Raw genomic sequence first — 20,856 nt, 5'->3', positions numbered from 1 at the left:
GTCCTGCCGAAGCCCACTGTAATTTTACAACCCACGATATACAAAGGTGCATCCACGATGGAAGCGACAATACGACTGAAGTAGTCCCTACCACGAGGACCTAACAAAGAACGTGTTCCCAAATTTACTGACAGTACTATGAAAGTAATTACATCTCTCTCAGATACCTATGAATGAATAAGGGCACATCGTTGGTCGCAGTACTGGCAGTAAATTTCAGAACATACCCAAAATTAAGCCGGTTAGGCCCATTTTCATTGGCATTGCGCGTCATCCGATCAATTACTTAAAGAACCTTTTAATAGACAGAAAACGGTAGTACCCCGTACTTGAATCTAACAATTATAACAGTCAACTAATAAAATTTCGAATAAGACTCGATTCCACAAACACCTTTTTTTTAAACTTCGTTTAATTTTAAAATGCAAATGTCTGATTGACTAATCGCGGAGATAGACTGAGTTTAAGCAATAATCCGTATTTATGGCATCGGCCCTAATTGCCTGATAATCTAACTAAAAAAACATTAATAAAAAGTGTATTTAATTGAACTACTCCATAACAAAGTATTTTTTAAAAATATTAAATTGTTACCCCTCTCAATTTTTAGGCATTATACTCTCTAATATATTAACTGTTTGTCATTGTATCTGTTATTAAAGTCGACTCTACATCTTCAAAGTAAAAAACTGCGCGTTAATCTTTAACGTTTCATGAAAATCTACCTTTACTACAGCAAAGGGCGTATCATAATATAAAGGTGACGGAGGTGTGTACCCCACAACCCTTCTGATGGGCCGATCATAGTACAGTATAATTCCAAAACGAAGCCATGTTTATTAACTAACCAATGAAAATATAGCGCCTAATAGCGGCGATTCGGAAGACGCAGAGTGAGTCAAAACTAAAACCTCCGTGGAAACATAAATTGTCTCCTTTGCAACGTGAAGCATATGTTCTCTTACGCGCGTCGCGACTCGGCGCATGTGTCGCTATCACGTGGACAGTCTTGATCGCCCAAAATGTAGCCTTTAGAAATTACAAACTCAAGAATTGCCAAACAGGGACAAGTTCTTTTCAACAAGGAAAAACCTAGCAAGATCACGCGTCTATCTTATAATAAAAAGATCTGTCAAGATTGAATAAAACATTTGACCTACGTCACCGAGGAGTTACAGTTAAAGAAAAGCAGCCTTGTAGGAGTTTTATACCTGAGGACTAGTGAGCACAGTGGACACGAAGATAACAACAGTGCCGACCATAATCGACATCCGCGACATCGATAAATATATTTTTATCATTTTCAGCATACCTTTTCACGGCGGTAATTGAAAGGAAACAACATATCACTACTTAGTCTTATATACACAGTACATGGCAAATCGCGCAGATGCGCGTTGCGTACTCTAATTCTGATTTATTTTTCAATTTGCATTATTTAAATATATACCATTTTTTAAAGATGATGATAGTTCTCGTTCCAGCTATTCCCTGGCTATTTCTCCGGCACGTAGACTTCAGCATCGCCACTATCGGTATCTGTAACTTGTTTCCATCCTTCAATGATTTATATAGAAATTATCAATTGCCTTCGAGATATAAAAAATAAACAACAATATCTATCAACTTTACTTAAACCTTGCATGGTTGAAAAGCATAAATGTGTCTTGTCCCTGAAGTACGGTGGTAACCCGAAACGAAGCAGTGTGATGACGTCTCGATTTGTCGAAAAATATAGTTTATATTCTGCTTTATCGACACTGAGACGTCTTTAATGGTAGTTTTGTTATAACCTATTGCAATAACAATAGCATCACAGTTCTACGTGGGCTTACTCACTTTTTAATGAGGTAATAAACATAACAAAATAAGTTGTACACCGCAAAATCTACTTAGTTAACTACAACCCGTTGTTTAAATAAAGAAACTAGCTCCGATCTACACGTGTCAATTTCAATGAGGTTAGACTAGGTCAAGTAAAATCAGGTGAGACTAGGTTGCGCTAAATCAGGTTAAGTTAGGTTAGGTTACACTGATGGTGCATTTAATTTCAAATCGATTGCCTGTATACAATCGGACGCGATCCTATTATAAATAATTATCACGAAGAATCTCGTGTAAAAGTTTTCGTATGAAGTACTGAAATCTCAAAAATCACATTTATGAAATTTTCAACATACATCTTATTGTATTCAATTATTACCTTATTGAATAGTCTCCCCCGGTAAAAGTTTCGGATAGGAATTTACTCCGGACTAATCCAAAGTTTTGCGAGCTATTCCGAAATCTGTGTCAGCCCCAATCCGAGATCATTCAAGCGAAACCGAAGCAGGTTTTCAATCCTTTTTGATCCGTGCTTCAACTTCAATCCGAATGAATCTATGGCATATCCGGAAAAAATATTTCAATCCTCAATCCGAGCATCCTCTTGAAGTTCAATTCCAATGAATCCGACATTAATCCGAAATAAACATTCAAACCTTTTCAATCTGTGCGTCTAATCTGAATGAATCTGAACCATTTCTGGGGTAATTTTCAATCATACTCACTTCCGATTTTGGATTAGTCGAATTCAGTCAGATACGATTCCTATTTTTCACGAATTCGCTCGGAATAAAACTAATTCGTATAGTTACAAATTTCGGAAAGAAATGGATTCAGACAAATAGCAATTGCTATATCTGAAATTTTCACCAGGATCGTGCTGAATTTTTTATGTAAAAAAATGTGTGCAATTACTTTGTGTAAAGTTAGCACAACTACTACACGGTGATTCTATAAATTATGGAAAATGGGTAGCATTGGTGTACGTGGATGTTGATTTAGATGTTTTAAAGGACCTGATGATGACTTTGACTCTTTTTATCTCAAACATAGATTGCAATGAGGCTGATTCTCTTTGCTAGTACTGAAACGTAGTTATAACGCATATAGGTGGAACGTTACACGCCACTGGATCAGCAATATGAGCAATTGCGTCGGAGTACTTTCCAATATCCCTAGATTATCTTATCATCTTAGGATGGTCCTACCTAATCTGACAACTTCTGACATTTTACCAGGTATTATTAGAGTTTTTACGGTAATCTTGAAATATTTTATACAATGCTTAACGTTCCCAAGGTGTCGCAAATTCTTCTGCGAGTACGTGTCTAACCCACTGCTGCTACTACTACTTCGTTAATCCCTTTGAAGAAAAATGCTATTAGATTCAAGAAATTACTGATGGAAGCTATTAAGAATTATTTAGAAAGTAATAATAGTGTTGAACAGTTTTAAACAGTCCGATAGTATTTTTCGAGAAAGGATAACTTGCTTACCAGTAGTTTACGCAACAATTATTATTGTTCCTCGCCTACTTCAGATAATATATTATGAATGAATACGCAACTGTTTAATCGATGCAATTATCATTATAGGAAGGAATGATACTATTATTGAATTAAGTAATGCTGAAGTCATTGTAGCTGATTTTGATCTTCTAATTCCATACGTGGATCATTTACCAAAAACAAATTGGATCCAAGGCACGTGGGCAGGAGCGGATAAATTATTACCGCATCTTTATGGAAAGGATGTCAATTATAGAATTACACGTTTTTCCGGTATAAATTTCGGCATGGCCATGTCAGAATATGTCATATCTCAGATAGTTAATTATGAACGAGATCAGAAACGTCAATACGAGAATCAGAAATCAGCTGCTTGGATTGACGATCATAAAATATCCAAACACCGTTTAATCATGGATCTGACCGTCGGAATATTGGGTGTAGGAACTATTGGCAAGTCCAGTAAGTTCTGCTGATTTTTTCTGCACTTAAAAATGTATAATATTTTTAATAACTGTAATATTTGCAGTTGCAAAAACATTGAAAGGCTTTGGTGCTACTATATGGGGTATGAACAGAATGATTCCGAAAGAAAAGTTAGACTTTATCGATGAGCTCAGAACTACGAATTCTTTAAATGAAATACTGGAAAATTGCGATTATATTATTAATATTCTTCCATCCACTGAAGAAAGCAAGGGCCTGTTAAGTGGAAATGTACTCGAAGCTTGCAAGAATAAAGATACTATTTTTATTAATATTGGTAGAGGATCTATTATAAACGAAAAAGACCTTGTGAATGCATTGGAACAAAAATGGCTGTCGGCAGCCATTTTAGATGTATTTGAGAATGAACCACTACCAAAATCTAGTAAGCTGTGGAGCATGCCGCAGGTAAATTCGGATATGGTAAAGTAATAAATATTAATTGATTGATTATTTGAAAATTATTTCTTCGCACTTTTGCTACAGGTGACAATTTCTCCACACGTGTCAGGAGTAACGCGACCTCAAGATGTAGCAAAACTATTCGCTGAAAATTATGCCAGATACGTAAAAGGAGAAGAACTCTTGAATATCTTGGATATCAATCGTGGATATTAAAATATCAAATTGAATTCCGTTGTTAACAGTGATAATTATTAATGGACACTGTAATACATGTTTATTAATGTACTCAAATTTTTAGCGTACAAATTCTATACGTATGTTATATGTAAAAAAAAGATTTTCATTGAATATAATTTTAGAACATTTATCATTACCATAATAACCTCACACTTTTAATCTAAACCATATTGTTTATCAAAATATTCCATACTCAAGTGCAAATTGTTACGCATATAACTATTAAAAAAAAAACTATATATATGGACCAATAACTTTTTTTCAACACTTCGACTTTGACTTTGTGTGGCTTGCGTAATTAATAAATCTAAGCGTAAAGCTTCAGCCTTATCTGTGTTACCGATATCAAGCATACCAAATATCAGTGAGAAAAAATAGAAAAGATGCATAAATCCAACCTTTGGTATTTTTTCTATTCAGCCTCTTGTTCGGCTGGAGCCACAGAGGGTTTTAATCCTCGAATACTCAGATCATAAACCACTTCTTCAATTTTTTTCACATCATACTTAAGAGCATCAAAGCGCTTGCGCAGCATATCATTCTTCAGATGCAGTAAACGAAAGCCTGCATTCAATTCGTTCACAAATCTTGATATTTCTATAGGACGATTGTAGTCTCCGTTTGTCACACTATTTACTGCAAAACGGCACTGAAAACGGAAACAGAAAATTGCTAGACTGTAAATATTATGGATTATTTAGTAACATACCAACTCAGTGGAAAGCTGAAGTAGACCCATTAGGAAATCTTCAAGATCCAGATGAAAACCATCTTCCCGACTGTTTTGAACTGCAAAGTATACAATAAAATAACATGTTGCACTAAAAAATTATTGTGAATATGAAGAATATGAGAGACCAACCACCCAATATTTCCGCAACCGTTTGTTTGCTCACTAGAATCTTCATCTCTAGATAAATCATGAGAGATGCAAGAAAACATAGTCTTTGAGTGACAAATCGCCATTGATCATGAAAGCGATAATATTGATCTGGTGTTACTACAGTAGCAAGCTTCCCATAATGCTGGCGTACATCACCAAATAATTCTCTTGCCTTTTTACAATATTGGGAGACAACTGCAAACAGCATATGATAAGACAGCAATTTGATAGTAAAATCCAAAGTGTAAAGTATTATAAAAAACATAGGTGTGCAAAGAAGATAATCTATTAATAACAAAAAGAGATGTACATACTTATGTTCTCTTCGATGGTATTTTCATTATGAATATTTTGTAGGATCATTAATATGTCCCTGGCACTCTTTTCGATATCTTTTACAATATCACGAATCTCCTATTTAAATGTAACATAATGCACATTTAATAAGTTGGAGCTAAAGATAATAATGAAATGAAAGCAAATGCATTTCTTTACTGTTCCATTTTCAATACAATTCATAAAAAAAGTATTTATTTTCAAAAATTCTATTTACATCACCAGTTGAAACATGCATTTCAATTTTGACACATAACCTAAAAAGGCTAATACAATAATACTGTACCTCACGAAGTTCTGACTCGCTATTCAGATAATCCTGGAAGGAATTAAAAATGCTAGAAATTTCTTCCGGCATTATGGAAACAATAATATATTTGTCTTCACTTTTCTTTTAAATATAATAAAATCGTATAACGTGATTATCTCCTAGCACAGAACTGTATTTCATAAAGTTGGCAATAATGCTTTGTTTTCGTTCGTGTGCCATCACGAATAAGAAAAACATGTACGAGGCTATGGCTCGTAATAAAGAAAAAAGTAAATTAGTAATATATTTAAACAGGTGCACAATTAAAAGGGACAAAGTAAATAAATAAACAGTATTTACAAACCCCATAATATTACCATAAAAAACAATCATGTGTCAATGACATTTCGTATAAAAATGAGTATAACTTTAAGTGTTGAAGTTTCTTCTCATTTAAGATAAATATATTACAAATATAAAAAATAGACTAGATAAATAATAATAAATAAAATGCGTATTTAAATAAATAAGGGCTTCAAGTATTACAAGCGAAATTCACTCATCACTAGCTTTAAATTTTTAGAGCAAACTACTGAAGCAAACTACTGGAGGAAACTTCTGTATTTCGGTTGCATTCATTACAGGGGCTTTAAAAGTTGTATTTTATATTGCATGATAGTTAAGGATAGTAATTATTATTAAATCGAATCATTATATTATTGATATGAATGACGTTCTTTATGTAACCAGTATAATACAAATACTTGGACATACAAATATTGTAAGGATCTGTCAATAAAACGATTATTGTCTATATAGAAAGCCTAAAGAAATCATCAATTCTATTCTATTCTCCTTTGACATTATTATGCCTTGTTATTCTATGCACTTGTTACATCTAGACTGTAATAATTCTAAAGCTATTGTTGCCACTGATGAATTCTTTATCAGCTTTCCTAAAGAATTACTTGTGAAGCTTATATATACAATAGACGTTTGCTGATTCTTTATGATTCACTGTGGTATCGTAACAGTGCATGAAACAGAAAAAAGTATATTACTTTTAGAAAATAGGAGGACAGTAGATCACATGAAATGTGAAATGATGATTTTTTTTATAATGGTATGATATAATTTTTTAATATATCACATGATGTGATAATGGTAATTGTTTAAATGTGACTAAACAACTTTTGACCTGATCAGTTTCTCTGCTGTGTAGTAAAGGGAGAGTTATGTATTCGATTATTAAACAATGATGCTGAATTCGATGCAATTTTGAATATTCCTGGGCGATTATGGCGTTGGAATTCTGTTGATACAAAATTCGAAATGATTGAAGCACTCAAGTACAACAGATCAGCAATATGCAGTATAAAGGAAGTGCGCGATATTCAAAGACAAACAATTACAGTGATCGCTGACATGGTAACATATTTTGCTAAACAAAAGTAATCCAAAAATATGATAAAATCACAAGAAAATAATTTGCAGATGCCACCATACATCATGCTGGATGAACATAGTGATGCAGTTACTGGGTATATCGGAGAAGTCTGGACAATATTGCAGAAGAAACTAAAATTCAAGTATAGCATACATATCAATGAAGAATAATTGTTCAATTATATTTAATAATTTTTTCATATTATGCTAGGACCTTCTTTGAAAGAGCTAATCCTGCCAGCGGTAGATCATTAGTCAATGGCAAGGCTGATGAAATTCTTGCTGCTACTGCCATTCATACATCTGCTGCTAGCTATTTTGCTTATAGTACACCAGTTGCTACTAGTTCGTAAGTTTTACTAACTTCTATGCTATCCATGAATATATTATTACCATTACACTTTTCGTTCCCTTAGATATTCTCTGTTTATACTCTCTGATGGGTCTGGGGTGTCTACATGGTGGTACATAAAAATATTCAGCATAAGACTATGGTTAACCATAATAATGTTTATGATAGTCATATGGGGAGTTGTTGTGTTGAATTATGTATTAAGAAGATCCGTGTACAGCAGGACTTGCGATAGACATGCGGATAGCGTAATGCCTCCTATAAATTTCATAACTATTTTGGGAGGTGTAACTGGACAAGGTGATAAAACTATTCGTAGTAGTACGATGTGTTTCTCAAAATAATTATTAAACTGTATTGCCTTATTAGGATTTCCAAGAATGCCTACCAGTTGGTCACTACGATTACTAGTGCTTTCAATATTAATTATGGGAATGCTGATAGCCGTTGAATTTAATAGTACACTAACATCTTTCTTGACAATAAAAGGGACATCATTGCCAATATCAAACTTAGAGGATGTAGTAAAAAAGAAGACACACTCTTTATGTCTAAGGAATGACAGCACTGCTTACATCCACTTCACAGATGTTAGTGAATTTTATAATAATTTACATATTTTATGGATATTATGTAGAATTATAATTATAGACATGGACCTTAGAGGGAAATATTAAAAAAGAATGGAGTGATTTGATCAATAAGAATTGCCCTGATATGAGGAATCACAAAGTTTTGCATTCCCATTTGTGTCAACAAGGAGTCGTTTACTTGGAGGCACCAATAATATTTCAAACAGTATATAACCAAGTCAAGGAAAAATGTGACATAGTTCAAATACCTGGTAATTACTGGAGCCTGAAACTAGCCATTTTACATGCAAGAGCATCGCCACATAAATGTCTAATAGATTTTTAGTACGTAAAAATAGTATTAAACTACGAAGAGTCTTCTAACTTTGTTAAAGCTAATTAATTTTATTATAAACATCATCTTCCAGTTTATTGAAATTACGTGAAGCTGGTATCTTAATGTATCTGGAATCAAAGTGGATATCTAACAAGGGTATTATATCTAGTGCAGCAACACAGCCACAAGGTAGCTTTCATCCTGTGCAGCATGAACATGTATATCTGACATGCTTTTGTCTATTAATCATTATGACAATCAGCACCATTATTTGTATAGTAGAAAACATTTGGTACAGATATCAAGTGAGACGTAGAAAACAACATTTAAGATATATTACGAGAAAAAACAGATTCTTGAGTATAGCTGGTCAAAGAACCGTACTTTTTACAAACTTTGAATAGAATATCTTTGAAAAATATAATAGTTAAAAATACTCGTTATAAGCTGAGTCATGGTATTGATTCTTATTAAGCGGCTGTCAAACAATCTCAATTGGACAGTGTAACTTTATTTTAATAAGCATATAACATATATGTATGTAATATACAATATACCAGAACAACATAGAGAAATGAGCGTAAAATTTTCATAATATTTTTCACCGCATTTGGAAACGACCGATTTTTCAATCTCAATACAAACGCGCACGCGCAATAGTCGAGATACAAAAATGGACTGGCGACTTGAGAATGAAATACAAATAACAAACGATAGTACGATCGGCGCAATATAAATACTTTGTTTATATTCATCATTCCATCACTTTTTTGTTTATCACTGCTTCTTTGAATAAAAAGACAATGCAACTCCATGTACCATTATCGTACGCGTCATTAAATTTTTCAGTTTCGTTCCGTATTTCCTTTGTTCTATCTCTGTTCGTTATTCCCTTATAGTTCTTATTTTATACACAACTATATAAATCATTTGAAAATCCGGCAGCGGGTTCTCATTTTCAAAAAAGCTTCTCCCTTATGGCTCATTAATTATTTTCATCTGCGAACGTGCTGATATGTTGCAATATTATTATATTATACCTATTCACATTTAATACCCACTTTTTCATCAATAAAAAAAGACTGTCGTAGATTCTTTAGAAAATGAAAAATTCTAAATCTTTTTCTGTCTTTCACAAAAAGATAAGATTTAAAAACCCAAATGCAGAACCCGCAGCCAGTATAGCAATTTGTTAGTTGGCCTATCTACATCGAGTTTAGAATAGCCGAGAAATTAAAGAGTGAATTCCAAAACAAAAGAAAACAAAGTAAAATCATGAAAAAAAAATCAACGAAAAACCTCGATACTAGAATCAATAGTGGACGTCATTTTTTATACGTTCATGGCTGCATGTAACATATACATATACTTGTGAGAGCAATATATATAATCAAAATTCGTTCCGAATTCTTGCACCAGTAATCTATGCAAATTACACAAAAAAAAAATTTAATAACATTTGCATGACTAAGTATTACAAAATGCCGCATGTTTTTTAAAAAGAACAAGTGCATAACTCCTATATGTTCCATGCAGTCGTGTCTCGTGGCAAAAATATTTGCCTTATTATTTAACCATAAAAAAGCTGTGAACGAGTAACCGTAATCACTGTTCGAATAAACTTCATTTCATAACATCAAATAATCCCAAGGTCTACAACATCTCAAATCTTCAGAGTGTAAAACCCATTAGGATCATCACAGCAATCCCAAAGGTAGAAACAATGCCAACCACGCGATTATATTCTGTATCTTATCAAATTTTTACAATTGGTCAAATATATAATTAACCTGGCACAATAGATGAATCGAATGATAAGGAACATAAATCTGACTCTCCTTCTGACCATTACCGATCAACAAATAACCGGTCTTATGAATTATTTTTGTTCATTTTGAAAAGTGGATCGTTGACACGTAGCAACGACTACTGACAGTTACATTCTTAAACGTTGCCATGTTTACAGTTACGTTACATGTTATTAAAAGTATTTATCTCTACAACTAGAGCTCCTTAAAATCTAATTTTACCATTTAAACTTAAAGAGGTTTAAACACTTTACACTAGTCAAATCAATGCTAAATATTTTGGATCGTTTTTACAAAGTTCTACAGATTAATGAATTAGTATTAAGGTATTACGTCAGAGGCTCTCCTGTGGCTGTGGCTAGTCCTTTCACCCACTGTCTCCCCGTTTCCAGTGCCTGTCATCTCTTATGTACTTGCAGAGTCAATTCCTGAAACTCAGCACATTGACGATCTGCAGGTACTCCCTTCGCAAAACTCTTCCCATGTGCGCTATATCAATTTTCCTGCATTCCACAAATAGCACCCACTAATTTATCTCTCCATCCTCAGTCCCTTAGTGTGTGTCTCAGCCATATCCAGATTCTTTTTCCTTTTTATTTAAGACAAAAGGGCCAGTCATGCTCTAGCTCAGCAACCAACAACACGTACCTTTGCTCTTTTCATCTTCTTGTATCACTGGTCAATATATTTAATTTTTACGTTGAAATCACTTCAGTTTATTCTTATTGAAATACCTACCTCCTTCAGTTAGTAGCATCAGGAGTTCATCAGCACGTTCGCCAAAATCTGTCCGATTTACAGCACTGAACGTCGTGAACATAAGGATAACTTGTATTATAACAATGCCCATAACCTATAGAAACATTTTCAGCGATGAATTTACAATAATATTTCCTGAATAATACTGAAATTTCCGAAAAGATACATGTTCGTTCAATTTTTTCCAAGAATAATCCGTAATTTTTTCCATTTTTTATAAAGCATGGCTCATTACGTTTCCTAAATAATCCTTTACGAATTCACCGCTTAGATATTTGAGTGTTAACCGTTTAATAATTACAACCGTTTACTTATGTAGAAATCTTTGGCTGGTAAACAACAAACTGTAATTTCTAAACAGATAGCACTATCAAATAGCTAGACGATCAATTTGTAGAGCGTATTTCGAGAAAAAGAATAAGCGGTCCCGCATTAAAAACTGTAAAAAATTACGGATTATTCTTTGAAAAAACAATGAAAACACACTTTCTCAGAAATTAACGTTAATTAGTTAATGTTCTGCAAATTCATCAGCATTAATATTTCTCTGAATTAAGGGCACATGCTGTAACACAAATAATACTCAACCAACGATATTTAATGCATGAAACTTTACGAAAACGATTACTAAAATTTAACACCGATTTGTCTAGTGTGAAGTGCATCAACCTCCTTAAGTCTGAGCCTAACTAAGCTCATTTCAGATTGATTTATGCCGTTGGGGCTAACCGATCATAAGCGTTAAATCATTAGGTTAAATAAAACTTTCCTTGAAGATCAAACGTTAAAACTAGACCTTAGTCATACATATAAAATAAATTTCTTAAGCTTAAACACTATCCTGCCTGCAGAAATTACTGGGTCTCGTATTAACGATAATATTAGCGTCACCGACATCGACGTGGCGGATAATAAAATAAAAATAAATAAATCTATATATATATATATATATATATATATATATATATAATAGTAACTTTATTTTGTTTCTTTGGCTATGACACTCAGAGGTACGTGAAGTACTTGTCTATAAGACAAATAACCCAAATAGACTTGTATGAATGTCACAACATTCAGAGAGATTGCGTGCTTACCTGACATGAAAATACGATTACGATCGTCAATGTTGATTATATGTGATGCTTCATTCATAATGCTGAAAAAGAGATAAATATTATCTCATGCATGCTCTACCAAAATATACGGTAGATATGGTTTAAATTTACCTGATAGCACGATGAAAAAGAAATTTTATTGATACATCGCATTTTCTTCATATTTGTATCATGCCATGGTCGTTTATTAAAAATGCACAAAATCGAGTTTTTACAACAATAAAAACGCTTTTTAGGCTGTAACTTGAAATCTAAGCATTCTACAAAAAAAAGTTAAATGGAAAAGTTGTAGATTTTTGAAATATACAAAGCGCGAGCGTCGGTGAGCTGGTGAGCGCAAAGCGTGAATGTCAGCGGTCGTGCCTTCCCACTGCGGCCGCAAGGCCGCGTGTGGCGCGCTAGTTAATAAATGATCATGGCATGATATAAATTGAAGCAAATGTGACGTATTAATAACAATTTAATTCATACTTATTTTATATTTTGGTAGAATATAAATCAAATATTGTTTATTTCTTTTTAGAGCGATGAATGAAGCATCACATGTAATTAACATTGACGACTGCTGTCGCATTTCCATGCCATCATTTAATTGAGCAAATATCATTGTCAAGTGAACACTCATACGACACACACTCTTGCTGAATATTATGACCTTCATACAAGTCTATGTGGGAAGTATGTATATACCCTCGAAAAACAAGAAATATCTTCCAGGTTATTTAATATTCTTAAAATCAATAAGTAATAATTATATCCGTTACGTCGAATCATCAAAATTAGTTCCCAACTTGATCAGCGTCATTAGCACCGTATAAAGAAGATATAGCGATTCAAACTGGTCCTATATGTGTGACTCTCAGGGTGCTGTCCCATGTATAGAAGACAGAACAGAAACGACGGAATCGGAAAAACAGTTTAGTGGGGGTTGACCAATCATCTTCGTTCCGAAAATGTCAAACGATGCCCGGGTTCCCCATGTACTTAGAAGAAAAAAACGGAAATTCGGAATGTGTAAAACTCATTTTTCGTTCATTAAAATCAATAATAAGGACACATGTTGTTAGAAAAATCATTAAATATTAATTACCTATAAGATTGTATAGATTGAAATGCGAAAATTTGGAATTCGTAAAATTTATCAAAGTTTTAAGGTTAGAATGTCTGCCCGTTTTCTGAAGATGATTGCTCAACCCCCACGAAACTATTTTTCCGATTCTGTCGTTCCTGTTCTGTCTTCTATACATGGAACAGCACCCTTATACTATAATCAATCAATACCTTTTTGTTTTTAGGTCAGATCGCGTTAGCACCTTCGGGACTAATGACTCGTGTACACGATATTCGCTGAGCTATTACGGAAAATAATTTTCCATGAAGAAACAGCGAACGAGCAAACAATCAGAGGATCAAGCTTTCCGACTATTACTCGTTGCATTTCGATTTTTCATTTTAGATAATTCATTACCATACCTCGCACTTACTGATTGGATTCATTCTCGAACCTTTTGGGCAATTGAATTCAGTGGAGAATTCGTTTAGATTTGAGAGAGGTCCTATCACTCTATACTTGGCTGGACAGTGGGTGTCCTTTTCTATCTGGAGTCCCATTGTTTCTGACGTCACAGCTGAACACCATACCTGTTCACAGATTTCATTATTTCAAATAGATGATTTTTACTAAATCAGTTTATTTCATTACCTGAGCAAAGCTTAGAAAGAACAATTGACGATGCGTCAAATTCAGTCCTGGCAAAGGCATTTGATCCTTATGACTCTTAGGCGTTGATAAATAAGCGTGATAGGCAGCTTTTAGTCCGCCATTGTCTGCTATATTTTCCCCTGTGCGCATAGGAAAAAAAATGGATGATAACCTGTGCAGTAATCTAAATATTTGTATTAATAATTAATAACTGTGAAATACCTAATGTTTGCTTTCCATTCACGTGACGACCTTGAATTTCAAAATCGTTGTACTGCTCCACAAAGCACTCTGTTCTATTCTTGAATCTTTCTATGGTGGCATTGTTCCACCATTGATGAAGATTTCCATGGAGATCATACTCGCTCCCTGCAATTATATAAACATGTTACTTATCTAATTTCATTGTCGTTTATACTCATGGAAAATCATCAGGCATCTTTACCTTGGTCATCGAAGGCATGAGTGAGTTCGTGACCCATCACGACTCCCATGCCGCCAAAATTTAAACTACTAGGATTCTCCATATCGTAAAAAGGACTCTGCAATATTCCTGCTGGAAATACAATTTGATTTTTTGTTGGCGTATAATAGGCGTTTACAGTGGGCGGCGTCATTATCCAGGTAGTTTTGTTAGCCACCTGGTCCAATTTTTCCAAATTACGTCGCAGCGTGTACTGATTTACGCGAATATTATTAAGGAAATATTCATCTTTGCTTATTAATAGGTCTTCGTAACGTTCATCGAGTTCTGTTGCGTTCAGAATAAAATTTGGAAAGCCTATCATGTCAGTTATGGCGTTAGCTTTGGCCTCGGCCGATTCTCGTGTCTCTGCATCCATCCAGGTTAAATTCTTTAAATTTCTTGTGAACGCCTTACGAATCTCATTTATCATCTCTTCAGCCTATTAATGTTAATTATGGAAATGAGATTAAATACTGCGTTATAAAAGATTTTAATTGAATAGTATATTATATAGTATATTGAATAGTATAGTACATAGAGCTCACCATTGGTTTGCTTTTCCCATGAAACACTTCGCGCACAAACATTGCACCTATGGCAAATCCCATAACGTTATTCGCATCTGTTACACAATAGCGCCATTGTTCCTCACGACCTTCTGAACCTATTAGAGCCTTTCTTAATCCTTTGTATGCATCACGAAATGGTTTTGATAAGTAGGCTGTTAACGATCGGACAGTCTGCCATACCAAATAGTTGTTGAGTACTCTGCGGGGGATAACAACGTGTGAAAATTAATTTTTCTTATCGTCAACGTGGTTCAAAGAAATTTACATTTTTCCCTCTGTCGTTTTGTTGTATTGTATTACCAGCTTTGTCAATTCTTTGAAATATTGAGGGGCGTAATTCACTATCTTTACTTTGCTGGTGATTTTTTTGTTTACTGTTGCGTTTTGGAAATATTCTACCCAGGAAATCTAAAAAGCAAAGATGTTTATCGTTATTATAATCAAGAAATAAATGTGTTATAATTGTTAATTTATATTAATAAAATAGTTTCAACTTACAAACGGAGCAAGTTTCTGCAAATCACTTAGTGACATTAAATTATATAGCTTCTCTTCATCTCTGCGTTCCTCCTGCGGGATGGTAATTTGTGCTAATTCTGTTTCGAACTCTATAACTGCTTGCACCTGCTTCCTTGTTGAATTTTCTTCACCGCCCAAAAGTACACCAATCTGCAATTGCGCACAGAAATAATATTTACGATTGTAATAATAAAAAAATAAACATAGATAACTATTTCATTGTCAAGTACCTGAGTCATGTAATCTAGATACGCTGCAAGAACTTTTCCATGCTCTGTCTTATTTAAATAGTTGTCTATGGTAGGCAAAGTCAAGCCACCCTGGTCAACCTATTGTAAAATCATATACAGATAATATAGATAATATAAATACTAAACATTAGGCTAATGCCAATAAATACGAACTTGTATTATATATCTAGTACTATTTCTATCATCTTCACTAACAGCCCAAGAGAACAATCCACCCATATTATATTTATTCTGTAGAATATGCATGGTATTCTGTAAGGACCAGCTTGAAATATTAAAATGGCCGGTAATATTCCAGCCTCCAGTGTCATTCAATAAATTTAGCATGGGTTTAGCCCCAAGTACTTCTATTGTCTCGTCAGGATCCATACAAGAAATATAATAAAGCTTAGCCTTTCTCTCGGCTTCTGATTTCATTTCATTTAAAGGTTTCTCTGTAAAGCAAAAATTTTCAATAATTCAAAGAATTACATACAACACAGAATTTCTCAAACAATAATCATTCCAACATACCGAGAACATTCTTTAAAATTAACTGATTCTCTTGCTCTAATTTACCAAAAGTACCCCACATACTCTTCCCATCCGGTATAGGATTCTTTTTGATCCATCCTCCGCAAGCATATTCATAAAAGTCATCACAGGGATTCACTGAGTTGTCTATACTGTTAATAATAGATGCAGCAACAGTAACACAATGTTCTGTCAAACAATGGGCACCATCTGAACAAAAAGAGGAACAAAATAAGTTGAAGTAGATATCAATATTTCACGTCAGGTGAAACGACAATAAAGACTAATTTGATAATCCCAAAATAAAGGCAAAGACATAAAAGCACAAGTATTATCATTGACTCATAAATTCAGATATGGTTCACCTTCTCCATTGGATACGTGAAAGATTTGTGCGTCATCCCAACTATTTTTACTGCTTATAATTATCGAAAGGACGACTACCATCAGCAGGAGGCCAGCACAAACAATAAAGAGACATTTTTCCATGGGGCTACGTGCTCGCCACATTATCGCACCCTGTAGAACACCTGGCTGTTAAGAAATTAGTACAATTAATTAATAGTGACAATCGTCTTCTCACTCCACACTGTATTATTTAGTCATCTAGTAATCGTTTAAATTTCTAGGATTTGCATATTAGAATAGGAATTAAGTAAATTATTATACTCTATAGTCGGTCCATCAGTTCAACGTATGTTTTAACAGTACGCAAATAATACAATCCTTAGCAAATCATACGTGGGTTTCTAGAAACTTTAATTTTTCGTTCTGTCAAAAAAAACACATTAAACTCGTAGACCAGATATACATATGTCTATACTATGCAGTCATATTTACCGAGTAATATTTTATGTGAGTAGCCGAGGTACTGATTCCTTCGCTATTCAAAGCCACGGAACCGATGCTACTGCTATCCTCATCCTCGAAGGCCTGCTTATACCTGGTCATCTGTAATTTAACAAACTAATATTAATAAATATCAAAATAACATTTTCGCTGAATACAATTTTCTCATTATTCATTGCCAATTGCCATTATGAATACGTAACGTACACTAGACCAATTAAAAGAAAACAAGAGTAAAAGTATAAAGTATTTGTCAAAAAAATCTATATTTAACAATTATTCATGATCCTTTTTAAAATTCTCAAATTTTCCATTCAGTATTAACTTAATTAGCTGCATAATGTTTGAACACATTTTAATGTAATACCGTGATTGCATATGATGGACTCTCTTATAATGGAATGGATGCTAATCTCTACTTCCTTACTTCTCTATTTCTAATAATTATATAAAATTGAAACGTTGTCTGGTTTTTGTTTCATCACGCCTAAACAATTTAACTGATTAATTTGAAAATTGGCATGGTATTCCTACTAACTACAATGCGTATACGGCGTCGTACGTTCTCCATGCGACGCATAAAATAGGAAGATTTTACGATGTTTTCGGAAACAAATTATATTAATAATAAAAATTTTCGCAACCAGAAGGATGAAAAAATACTTTCCACACAAACCGATACTAGGCCGTGCCATATGTACCACGAAGGACCACATGATGCTAGGTATATATAAAAACAAGAAGTTATAAAAAAGTATATTGATGTCTTATCAGCGTATTATTATAATTAAAATATGCGTAGATCACAGTAATAAAGATCTAAACGATTAATAATTACAAATATTTAAAATAAACGTCTGCAAACAAACAAAAGTAAGTATATTAACATTGTCAGATGTAAAATAATACGACATCTAAATAAAAATAAAAGATTCATCATTGTATGTCTTACACCGAACACCTAATGAGAAAAAAAATAGAGACGAAAAGTGAGAAGATAAAAACAAAGAGGAAAAATAAATCTACTGCAGATCATCGCAACGACGAAGAAGGGCTACGCTAAAAATACATACATATTTCCCATCTCAAGAATATTACAAAGAGAGTTTATAAAAGTACGCGGGAAGTTATTTGTAATTCAAAGAAAAACAGCGGCGCGCGGACATAATAAATATAAATACTAAAAAAGAAAAGAGAAAAAAAACCTTAAACAAATAACACTCTGATGCTCCGAGAGATGCTCGTGATTTCTACTGCGAATAGAATTAGTAAACTGTCAACAGATTTCGAACGACGGTGGACGTTCCCCTTATACAAAAATAATGATAACGGCGTTCCATACCTTGGTCCTCGTGGATCGCGCACGTACTGAGGCCGATTCGCGGGTGCTTTTGAACGTATTAAAATTTCTACGCGTATAATTATAGTAGCAGTTAAAAATAGTTTGCCTTGCGGCAAAATCATTCCCCAGAGTCCGTCGCAATCTAATACCAATATTTAAGCGCATTGATTCTGTTAACAGCAGCAGAGGCGTTTGCGGTTTACAAAAAAAAATTTATCTATGTCAAGAGCGATAACAATTGTTTTAATTTATGTTTTTCCCTCGTCACATATAAAATTTTTAATAAAATGATTATAAGCACTTTGATTGCTTCGAGAAAATAAAAAAACCACGTACATTTTCACACATTTTCACTAAAGCGTTACATCCGTCTTTGCGATTTTTCTGAAAATGCGCTGACGGCACCGCCGATTAATATACGCACGTTATTTTCACATGTCGTGAAGATCCAGTATGTAACGTTGTACTAGTTACTTATATGTACTATGACAGGATGCAACCAATTATTCTCGAATCGAGAGAAATACTCGTGTTGAGAAAGATGTTTCGATTGAGCGCAAGCGTATCGTCGTGATGGTACATTTTGGCGCCATTACATATACATTTGAATATTATTTTTCGAATGATCGCAACGTATTGTGAGGGAAAACACGTGGACAGTTCGTAAGAAAATATAACTAAAATCCGTTTTGGGTATTTTCCTGTCATAGGGATTTGTGGGTGACAATGATTCTGTGATTTCCGGTGTTTCATAGGACTTGAAAATAGGGGTTTTCTATGAATTAGGGGTTGTTTTGTTAGGTTAGGTTAAACTTTCTTTATAACAGTTTTATATTATTCATCTGACATTTTATAATTTTTAACTGTGCCTCTTGAGCTTGTACTAGTTCCCATAGCTTGAATTTAATGATTAGATTTGTATTGACTACCTGCAGAAAATCAGCTAGATTCCAACTATGTTATAATTTATTATACACATTGTAGTATACAACTCTAAGGAAGACTGTTTTAACCTTACTTTATAATGGTATGAGACTGTCTGCTGACTCAGTAGAATAAGAAAATTACTGAGATATGTATAATAATGTTAATATACCACTTAAAGCATATGTTAAGGACATTATTATTAGAGCACTGCTTAGACAATTGGCTTAATTCTTTCAATTTATGTTGTATGACAAACCTTTTCTGCTTACTCCTCAAACAAGTTTCTTTATATGTTACGTCGAATCTGTCAATTGTATTATAGATATCGTATGGTTTTTGTATCATCCGCACAGTCACAATATAAAAATCCATATATCCAACACTTAGTATTTCTTTTCAATGTCCAAAATAATACACAAATTGGATATGTTGAACACCAGTCACTTTAGATGCTTTTTACTTATCTATCTCTTATCTCTGAAAGATGCTACGATAAACAAAGCCTGTACTTGTTACAAAACCAGACAAATATACTGTCCAGTTTAGAAGAACTATATAGTGATTACAACTACACTTTATAAAAACCCTGAGTGCTATGGAAATTAGTCAATGCAAAACAGATATCTAACTATACATGAGTGCTATAAATCATAAATGACATAATAAAAGATACATGAATATTTTAAAATTACAAACAATATCATTGCATTTAAGCATTAATTGATAAAACTTGACCATCTGACACAATTTTAGTATCAAAAGCATTATACAATTATTCATAATCACTCTGCTCAATTGTCAGAAAAATAATTCTTCAAAATACGAATATTATAAAACATTCTATTTTCTGTAAATATTTAATTAATCACGTAAATGCATACAATAAACGTTTTTTTCTAGGTCACTAGGCAAGAGGTGTAACCTTACCTTCACTGACATTTTGCCAACACACTCTGTTGCAATCTTTACACGTTAATTTTTATTGCTCCACCATGTAGAAACAATTAATTGAAAGTTCAACCACCGCTAAAGCAATATACGGCGTTTAATTATCCAGTGTCTTGTGAACTAAGGCATCTTTTTTCCCCACGAGAAATATAAAACTGCTTTGCTGTACAATATCGTGCACAGGGATGCTTCCCCCTTCTGCCAATCCCTTTATTGATTTTTAGCTCAGTACGCATTACGTTGCACCTGCCATCTTTAACATCGCTTTGGCGTACAGAGAGAAAGAAAAAGAACGGGAAAACCATTGCTCCTTTTCTTAATCATTTTACTTTGCCAAAAAAAATTTCTAATCCATTTCACAACCTAAAGAATTGGACAATGAATTGGTATCATTCTTGCTCCTATAACAGCAAGTTTGATTAACAATTTAAACTTAGTCACGCAAAACAAAT

The 20,856-nt window shown here is 33.6% G+C and overlaps 4 protein-coding genes and 1 long non-coding RNA gene across 19 annotated transcripts; 2 read left to right on the top strand and 3 right to left on the bottom strand.

The window, feature by feature from the left end:
- Positions 1 to 859: 859 nt before the first annotated feature.
- LOC107264501 (glyoxylate/hydroxypyruvate reductase A) lies at positions 860 to 4,588 on the top strand. Of its 9 annotated transcripts, none has more exons than XM_015732825.2 (6): positions 1,787 to 1,850; positions 2,633 to 2,806; positions 2,878 to 3,062; positions 3,420 to 3,794; positions 3,862 to 4,241; positions 4,305 to 4,588. In XM_015732825.2, exons 3-6 carry the CDS (start codon positions 2,966 to 2,968, stop codon positions 4,434 to 4,436), a joined length of 984 nt encoding a protein of 327 aa, XP_015588311.1. In that variant the 5' UTR covers positions 1,787 to 1,850; positions 2,633 to 2,806; positions 2,878 to 2,965; the 3' UTR covers positions 4,437 to 4,588. The 9 variants fall into 9 exon arrangements, with proteins under 9 accessions (XP_015588314.1, XP_015588308.1, XP_015588309.1 ...); XM_025081768.1 differs by lacking the exon at positions 1,787 to 1,850 and adding an exon at positions 2,014 to 2,224; XM_015732824.2 differs by lacking the exon at positions 1,787 to 1,850 and adding an exon at positions 2,372 to 2,528.
- Positions 1,253 to 2,256, bottom strand: LOC107264504. The gene is made up of 2 exons (XR_003058833.1): positions 2,204 to 2,256; positions 1,253 to 1,793 (listed from the first exon to the last, which is right to left on the bottom strand). It is a non-coding gene; the product is annotated as an uncharacterized LOC107264504 (long non-coding RNA).
- On the bottom strand, positions 4,481 to 6,351 carry LOC107264503 (translin). The gene is made up of 5 exons (XM_015732829.2): positions 5,966 to 6,351; positions 5,658 to 5,757; positions 5,323 to 5,538; positions 5,170 to 5,249; positions 4,481 to 5,109 (listed from the first exon to the last, which is right to left on the bottom strand). The coding sequence occupies exons 1-5, from the start codon at positions 6,035 to 6,037 to the stop codon at positions 4,873 to 4,875; spliced, it is 705 nt and encodes a 234-aa protein (XP_015588315.1). The 5' UTR covers positions 6,038 to 6,351; the 3' UTR covers positions 4,481 to 4,872.
- Positions 6,352 to 6,907: 556 nt separating this feature from the next.
- Positions 6,908 to 9,129, top strand: LOC107264500 (probable glutamate receptor). 2 transcript variants are annotated; one of them, XM_015732820.2, is made up of 8 exons: positions 6,908 to 7,052; positions 7,136 to 7,357; positions 7,424 to 7,518; positions 7,587 to 7,724; positions 7,792 to 8,027; positions 8,097 to 8,317; positions 8,379 to 8,644; positions 8,728 to 9,129. In XM_015732820.2, exons 1-8 carry the CDS (start codon positions 6,939 to 6,941, stop codon positions 9,038 to 9,040), a joined length of 1,605 nt encoding a protein of 534 aa, XP_015588306.1. In that variant the 5' UTR covers positions 6,908 to 6,938; the 3' UTR covers positions 9,041 to 9,129. The 2 variants fall into 2 exon arrangements, with proteins under 2 accessions (XP_015588306.1, XP_024937534.1); XM_025081766.1 differs by lacking the exon at positions 8,728 to 9,129 and having other exon boundaries at positions 8,365 to 8,538.
- LOC107264499 (endothelin-converting enzyme homolog) lies at positions 9,128 to 20,818 on the bottom strand. Of its 6 annotated transcripts, none has more exons than XM_015732814.2 (13): positions 18,530 to 18,814; positions 17,179 to 17,289; positions 16,704 to 16,872; positions 16,339 to 16,548; positions 15,979 to 16,259; positions 15,805 to 15,903; positions 15,554 to 15,724; positions 15,321 to 15,463; positions 15,032 to 15,254; positions 14,466 to 14,925; positions 14,243 to 14,389; positions 14,021 to 14,160; positions 9,128 to 13,959 (listed from the first exon to the last, which is right to left on the bottom strand). In XM_015732814.2, exons 1-13 carry the CDS (start codon positions 18,692 to 18,694, stop codon positions 13,783 to 13,785), a joined length of 2,496 nt encoding a protein of 831 aa, XP_015588300.1. In that variant the 5' UTR covers positions 18,695 to 18,814; the 3' UTR covers positions 9,128 to 13,782. The 6 variants fall into 6 exon arrangements, with proteins under 6 accessions (XP_015588300.1, XP_015588301.1, XP_015588305.1 ...); XM_015732815.2 differs by lacking the exon at positions 18,530 to 18,814 and adding an exon at positions 20,384 to 20,818 and having other exon boundaries at positions 13,783 to 13,959; XM_015732819.2 differs by lacking the exon at positions 18,530 to 18,814 and adding an exon at positions 19,713 to 19,913 and having other exon boundaries at positions 13,783 to 13,959.
- Between the last annotated feature and the right edge of the window lie 38 nt (positions 20,819 to 20,856).

Source organism: Cephus cinctus, unplaced genomic scaffold (genome assembly GCF_000341935.2).
Source record: "Cephus cinctus unplaced genomic scaffold, Ccin1 Ccin1_scaffold0171, whole genome shotgun sequence".
In the NCBI taxonomy this organism is placed as follows: Eukaryota; Metazoa; Arthropoda; class Insecta; order Hymenoptera; family Cephidae; genus Cephus; species Cephus cinctus.
Note: the sequence above shows the minus strand (reverse complement) of the source record. Positions and strands in the feature narration are given on the sequence as shown.

Coding starts and splice junctions, on each gene's coding strand:
- LOC107264501 (XM_015732822.2), top strand. Junction 3,063..3,419: donor AACTTCTGACATTTTACCAG/GTATTATTAGAG, acceptor TTATCATTATAG/GAAGGAATGATACTATTATT. Junction 4,242..4,304: donor CGCAGGTAAATTCGGATATG/GTAAAGTAATAA, acceptor CTTTTGCTACAG/GTGACAATTTCTCCACACGT.
- LOC107264503 (XM_015732829.2), bottom strand. CDS start 6,037: ATGCCGGAAGAAATTTCTAGCATTTTTAATTCCTTCCAGGATTATCTG. Junction 5,758..5,965: donor GCGAGTCAGAACTTCGTGAG/GTACAGTATTAT, acceptor ACATTTAAATAG/GAGATTCGTGATATTGTAAA. Junction 5,539..5,657: donor TACCATCGAAGAGAACATAA/GTATGTACATCT, acceptor TGCTGTTTGCAG/TTGTCTCCCAATATTGTAAA.
- LOC107264500 (XM_015732820.2), top strand. CDS start 6,939: ATGATTCACTGTGGTATCGTAACAGTGCATGAAACAGAAAAAAGTATA. Junction 7,519..7,586: donor CAGAAGAAACTAAAATTCAA/GTATAGCATACA, acceptor ATATTATGCTAG/GACCTTCTTTGAAAGAGCTA. Junction 7,725..7,791: donor ACACCAGTTGCTACTAGTTC/GTAAGTTTTACT, acceptor TCGTTCCCTTAG/ATATTCTCTGTTTATACTCT.
- LOC107264499 (XM_015732814.2), bottom strand. CDS start 18,694: ATGCGCTTAAATATTGGTATTAGATTGCGACGGACTCTGGGGAATGAT. Junction 15,904..15,978: donor GTACTAGATATATAATACAA/GTTCGTATTTAT, acceptor ATTTTACAATAG/GTTGACCAGGGTGGCTTGAC. Junction 13,960..14,020: donor TCTTTCTAAGCTTTGCTCAG/GTAATGAAATAA, acceptor ATCTGTGAACAG/GTATGGTGTTCAGCTGTGAC.